The sequence below is a fragment of the Octopus bimaculoides genome, chromosome 2, assembly GCF_001194135.2.
Source record: "Octopus bimaculoides isolate UCB-OBI-ISO-001 chromosome 2, ASM119413v2, whole genome shotgun sequence".
Taxonomy (NCBI): Eukaryota; Metazoa; Mollusca; class Cephalopoda; order Octopoda; family Octopodidae; genus Octopus; species Octopus bimaculoides.
The window spans coordinates 190,028,765-190,036,088 of record NC_068982.1 but is presented as its reverse complement, the minus strand read 5'-3'; the positions used below and the strand labels follow the sequence as shown (position 1 = coordinate 190,036,088).

Below are 7,324 nucleotides of genomic sequence, written 5' to 3'. Positions count from 1 at the left end.
AAGGGTTTTAATCAAAGAAATTTTAATTCTATTATTCTGTAAAATATTTAATTAGTTTAAATGTACACAAATGCATCAAAATAACTTTTAATTCCATTAGACATTCTAAAATACTATTAAAATTTCATTCAATTTTAAAAAAGGTAAAATCAGACAGAACTTAGAGGATGGCCTGATACTTATGTGTGTCTATGTATGTATTTGTGTGTTTATGTATATGTCTGTGTTTGTCCCCCCACCATCGCTTGACAACCGATGTTGGTGTGTTTATGTCCCTGTAACATTGCAGTTCGGCAAAAGAGACCGATAGAATAAGTACTAGGCTTACAAAGAATAAGTCCTGAGGTTGATTTGTACGACTAAAGGCGGTGCTCCAGCATGGCTGCAGTCAAATTACTGAAACAAGTAAAAAAAAAATAATACACACACACACATATATATATACATATATACATACACGCGTGTATCAATGTACCAAATCCAATGCAGAAGACTTTAGTCATCTTAGGGCTTATAATGGAAGACACTTGCCTATGGTGCCACAGTGTGGGACTGAACCTGGAACCGTGTGGTTTAGAAATGAATTTCATAAATATACAACCAGAGAGAGTGAGAGAGTAGCACAGACACACAGAGATGAAGATACAGAAACCCAGAGAGACAGCAATGGAGTAACAAAGACACACCCACCCACCTCTTTTCACCAACACCTTCCCTATTTATCTGTAGATATTTCTACACCGATTCTGTCATCAAACAATCAACGGATAATCACATTTTGATGATATCAACAGAGAAAATGGAGATATAAATTACCTTTTGATGAGAGAAAACACCAAAAAATCTAATTCACCTTTTCACATATGAGATACGCTCGACTGAGTTTTAATTTACGTTGTGATTTGAAAAACAATAATGTAGATTTTAGTCTTTCAGTCGTTTTAGTGACCCCTCGAAATAGAGCAATTATTTTTTTTTTATTTACAGACAATGGGGGGGGGGAAACAAACATGTTTCTGGGTTACGCACACGTAAACACAGTTACACTAATACACACACACACACACACGGATGCATATGATACACATTCACACATCTTTTGTCATTTTGCTTGTTTCAGTCATTAGATTGTGGCCATGCTAGGGCACTACCTTGAAGAATTTTTAGTCAATCAACCCCAGGACTTATTTTTTAAGCCTGGTATTTATTCTATTGATCTCTTTCGCTGGACTGCTAAGTTACGAGGATGTAAATAACACATACAAAGTGGACTTCTTAAAGTTTCCATCTGCGAAATCCACTTACGAGGCTGAGAGTAGCATTTGAGACACTTGCCCAAGGTAGGTATGAGAGGCTGGATTTGGCCAGTTTAAATGTTAAAAGGTTAAAGATACCTAAAGGAGGCCCTGTGCTGGTGTTAAATCCAGCAGAGGATTAAATCCATGTCCCGACTATTTGGTTAATTATTTCCTCCACTTATGTAATGAAATCAATGAACCTAACCCCATAGGCTTCATTTTCTTTCTGATTTTGTTATTTTTTAGCTGCCAACATCTATCAGAAGAAAGAGAGATGGAAATTTCTAGAAAAATCATTTTAAATTTATTTTAGAAAATAAATAAAACACAAGAGACTGGAGTAAAGATTGTTTGCCATCATAACATGGCAGTCCTGGTTTAGGACGAATGTTACTGTAATTTAGCCCCAGGAGACATCGTCTCCAGCTGGCTATACAACATGATCTGTGTGCTTATATTTTCAAATAAATAAATATATATATATATATATATATATATATATATATATATATATATATATATATATATATATATATATGACACAGATCATGTCATATAGCCAGCTGGGGCTAAATTACAGCAACATTCGTCCTAAACCAGGACTGCCATGTTATGTTGGCAAGCAATCTTTACTCCAAAGTACTGTTGCTGAATATCTCTCGATGTGAGATTTAAAAATAGTAATCTTCTAACAAGAGACTGTTTCTGTGATTGTTATTAAACCCAGGTTGGAGTGTTCTGTAGAGTATCTTATAAACGAATATGTAATGTAAACATTCCATGAATAGAAATACTCATGGAGTTCTAAATACTGGTTCTTTATTGCAATATTGATTTTGGGATTAAATTACAGTTTACAAATACTATCTCTTCTTTTATTTGTTTCATGTGTTGGGCTGAGGCTATTCAAGCAAACAAATTAACTCCAGGCCTTATTTTTCCTTTTTATGTCTGGTATTGGTTCTTTTGGTTGATCTGTTTTGCTGGACCTCTAAGTTCCTGGATCATAAACAAACCAGCACCGTATATCAAGTGGTGTGTGTTTGAGGAACAAATAGACCCAGACCCACATACATAACTGGTACAACAATGAGGGTTCCAGTTGATCTGATCAAGGGAACAGCCTGCTCATGAAATTAACATGGAAGTGGCTGAGCATTCCACAGACACATGTACCCTTTACGTAGTTCTCAGGGATATTCAGCATGACACAATGTCACATGGCTGACCCCTTTGAATTACAAGCACAACTCATGTTTTGCCATCTGAGTGGACTGGAGCCATACGAAATAAGGCATCTTACTCAAGGGCACAATGTGCCACCAGGAGTCAAACTCCCAACCTTACAATCATGAGTTGAACACTAATCTCTAAGCCACGTGCCTTCACACACACACACGTGTATATCATTGATGATGTTTAACATCTGTTTTCCATGCTGGCATGAGTCGGATGATTTGACAGGAGCTGGGTCTCACGGAGACAAAGTGGCTGAGTTCCTTTCAAGTGTTGGGCCTCACAGAGGCAATGACCAAGACCTTTGACATTATATCGTGCTTGAGAAGAAGACCCATCAAGCCGAGCAAAATTGCAGACATGGCAGATATCGGTGTCACACAGATTGCACGTAAATGCATCTCAGTGTCACACAAATGGCACCTATGCCAGTGGCACATAGAAGCACCCATTACACTATCAGAATGGTTGGCATTAGGAAGGGCATCCAGCTGTAGAAAATCATACCAAATCAGATTGGAGTCTGGTGCAGCCTTCCAGCTTATCAGCACTGGTCAAACCGTCCAACTCAGACCAGCATGGACAACAGACAAACGATGAGGATGATGATGACCAACCAGGAAGTTGTCCAGACTCCAATTGTCTGTTTTGGGGCATGGTTCTTCTGGCTGGATTCACTTCCTAACATCAACCACTTCACAGAGTGTGGGCTGGGTGTTCTTTATGTGCCACTAGCTTGAGTACATCGAAGCAGCACTGGCACAGGCGTCTACACAGTTTTCCTCAACCATATTCACTCACAAAGCTTTGGTCTGCCCAAGGCTACAGCAGAAGACACTTGCCCAAGGTGCCACTCAGTGGGACTGAACCCAGATCCATGTTGTTTCAAGTGGATATCTTAAGCTCACGGCCCCATACCTACATCTTTTGCTATTTAATTTATTTCATAAACTTCCAGAAATTTCTATTAAACAATGGATTTTGTGTTTTTTGCAGGTTGTGGTTTCAATGTGGAGAACAGCAAACCCACATTTTGCATCAACGATTTGATACACGAGTACAACATGGAGAACGGTAAACATCTGGCACCACTGAATAAAGACCAACTGATTGGTCGAACTGTGACCATCATTGAAGAATTGATTGATCGATTCAATACCAAAGGTCATGAAGATTTCCAGCTGCTCTACTACCAATACTGGTTACATAGGTGCGTGGAACAAATTCTTTCATATAGTTCTATATTTAAGAGATGAGGAATTATGTACATTATTTATATTTGATGGATAACCACTATGCCATATGCCCATGGGTATATGGCGTAGTGGTTAAGAGCGCAGGTTACTAACCCCAAAATTCCGAGTTCGATTCCAGGCAGTGCAATCACACACACACACCTCTTCATGTCTATCTAGATACATGGTAGCTTTACCCATGCAATGCAACGTAAACATTCACATGGACACAGAAGCATATACACATATATGATAGGCTTCCTGCGATTTCTATCAAGCAAATTCACTCACATGGCATTGGTCAACCTATGTTTATTGGAATCAAACGCAAAGCTACATGTTTGCAAAGTGAAATTCTTAACCACACAGTCACACCTGCATCCCCCATCCTCATCATTGAACGTTTGTCTTCTGTTGTGGCAGGCTTCAGACAGAATATGATGAGCCAGACGATTGCAATGTCTGCTTTATAAGAGTATCTAAGCAGATGTTTTCTAAATGTGACCAACACATACGCTGACTACACTGATGACTTGGTGCTACTAGCAGATGAAGTTTGCGATGCAGAGTCTCTCTGGCACACTCGTTAGAGAAAAGGATGAATTTCAGTGTAGTAAATCGAATGATGGAAGTGCTATTTAAAATCGTATGATAAAGGTGTTGTTCAAACGAGTATGGCTAGACATGCATTTCTGCCTCTTTGGGCTTTGTCAGTAAAAAGGACAAAATCACAAATAAAATGAAAGCCATGGGGTTAAGTTCATTGATTTCATTGATTACATAACTAAGGAGGTTTTTGATGAAAAGTGTTCCAATCCTGACCATCCTGTGTGTGTGTTTTTCTGATACCCTGTGTCCAACATGCCCCATCTTTAAGATGTTATGGTATAGTTTGATGGAGATTTGGCTGCAATTTCTAGCAGGCCAAGTGACCATATAGGGAACTCCATTAGTGGACCAATTAGTCATTGTGTCTCCAGGAAACCTCATATTTTGTTATGATTCTTACAGCTGGATGCTCTTCCTGTCACCAACAACATTACAGAGTGGACTGAGAGCTTTATACATGACACCAACACCACTGAGGTCCGTTTTGGTAGGGTTTTTATGGCTGGATGCCCTTCCTAATGCCACATTTTAAATAAATGTCCTTCATTATAAGTAACAGTCAACCTGAATGAGTTAAACTAAACAACTGTTTTTATATATTCAAGGGTTTGTTTTTTGTTTTTGTGTTTCAGGGGAGCCAAAGTTCGTCTTGAATGTGAAAACAATCTGGAAGTTGACATAAATGGTTTAGATGAGAACGGTTTCCTGCAAGTGAAGACTGCAGAAGGACATTTGATTAGTGTGCAACCTGATGGCAACACTTTTGACTTTATGAAGAACTTAATTGCAATTAAAACTAATTAGACACCAACACAACAGAAAGATTAAATAACTTTACAAAAAAATAAAAACAAAATGGTCAAATTTCTCTTTCTGAATAAATGTCATCTGTGTTACCATGGACACCAAGAGAATAACTACTTAAAAGAGCTTGCGAACCTTGGTAATGTTGTATGTTTGTGGGTGTCTGTGCTGACCAGAGACTGTTCATTAATTTTAATGAGCCGACAGACTTGAAGTTGAGTATTAAAATCTGCAGACCAAGAAGGTTTGGAGATGTGCAGTCTGGCATAATTGGTCATTAGAATAATTGAAGAAGGGGTGGGGTGAATTTTTCTCAATTAGACATGAAACCTGACAAACACTGCAATAAGCATCCTGACAACAACAACAGCAACAACTTTTATTATTACTTCTAATTTTGGCATATAGCCAACAATTTTGTGAAGAGGTGGTGTTAGTACTATCGACCCCAGTATTTGACTGGTACTTTATGTTGACCTCAGCTGGATTTGATCTTGCAACATAAAGAGCCAGTAGAAACAGTACAAGACATTCTCTCTGGTGCTCTATTGATTTGACCAATCCACTGCTATAATAATAATATCAATCATAATGATGATGGTCCCAAGGCATCGAGCTGGCAGAATCGGTCGCATGCCAGGCAAGATGTTCAATGGCATTTCGTTCATCTTTATGTTCAGAGTTCAAATTCTGCTGAGGTCAGCATTGCCTTTCATCCTTTCAGGGTTGATAAAATAAGTACCAGTTGAATATTGGGGGGGGAGGTTAAAGAATTGACTTACTTCCTCCCCTGAAATTGCTGGCCTTGTTCCAAAATTTGAAAACAATAATAATAACAATAATGATCTCTAACGCAGGCACACAACCAGAATATATCAAACATTCTAAATGCAAGAAAAAATTTTAAATGAATAAAACCTAGTTGGATGCCATGTGCAAATTCTGTGATTAACAATCCTCACCCACCATTTTCCATGGTGAATTTTCCACATTTTGATTAAATTATTAATTATACATTTTATTTGTCTTTTTTTTTTTTTTTTTTTTTTTTTTATGTTAATGACTGAATTACAAAGAAATAAAATATTTAAAGAATCTTCCTCTCTGGAGGAATTAAAAAAATTGTTTTTAATCTTTTAAAACATTTGGCTTCATTATCATCATTTTAATGTTCACTTTTCCTTGCATGGCTCAGACAGAATTTTTCTACAGCTGGATGCCTTTACTGTCTCTAACCTTCACCTGTTTCCAAGCAAGGTAATGTTTTCCCCAGGGCCAAACATTTTTCTATTTAAAGACAAGAAATGAATAACAGCAGTTGCATGACAAAATGGCATATTTACAATCATGACATAATGTCAAGATGAGATTGTATATACACACACACACACACACTGGACTTTTTTCAGTTTCAATCTACCAAATCCACTCTCAAAGCATTACTCAGCCTAGGATTATAGCAGAAGACACTTGTCCAAGGTGTCACACAGTGGGACTGAACATGAAACCACATGTTACACAACACAGCCACACTATATTTTTTTTGTTTTAATATAGCCTGCTACTGTCTACCAAAGAGTATGAACATCAACAAAACCATTGCCAACTATATGAATTAACACCTGACCAAATGACACACCTATGGACAAGCTTAAAAGACAACCCAACATCTTTAATTTCCTTAAACAATTACCGTTTCATTATTTTAAGATTCATTCAGTACAACTGCACTAAAGCATTCTCTATGAGAAAATAATTGTGTGTGTGTGTGTAGAAGTGCAATGGCCCAGTGGGTAGCGCAGCGGACTCGCAGATGTAGGATCGCGATTTCGATTCCCAGACTGGGCATTGTGAGTGTTTATTGAGTGAAAACATCTAAAGCTTCACGAGGCTCTGGCAGGAGGTGGTGGTGAATCCTGCTGTACTCTTTCAACGCAACTTACTCCGTTTCTGTTGTACCTGTATTTCAAAGGGCTAGCCTTGTCACACACTGTGTCACGCTGAATCTCCCCGAGAACTATGTTAAGGGTACACATGTCTGTGGAGTGCTCAGCCACTTGCACGTTAATTTCACAAGCAAGCTATTCTGTTGATCGGATCAACTGAAACCCTCGTTGTCGTAACCAACAGAGTGCCATGACA

General features: G+C 38.2%; 1 protein-coding gene across 1 annotated transcript in view; it reads left to right on the top strand.

Annotated features, from left to right (window-relative positions):
• Positions 1–6,201, top strand: part of LOC106880135 (biotin--protein ligase) — an 81,935-nt gene extending 75,734 nt beyond the window's left edge. The window contains exons 11-12 of the mRNA XM_014929962.2: positions 3,531–3,744; positions 5,011–6,201. Of these exons, the coding sequence (XP_014785448.1) occupies positions 3,531–3,744; positions 5,011–5,182 (386 nt within the window). The 3' untranslated portion in view covers positions 5,183–6,201. The remainder of the gene's footprint in view (positions 1–3,530; positions 3,745–5,010) is intronic.
• The last annotated feature ends 1,123 nt before the right edge of the window (positions 6,202–7,324 follow it).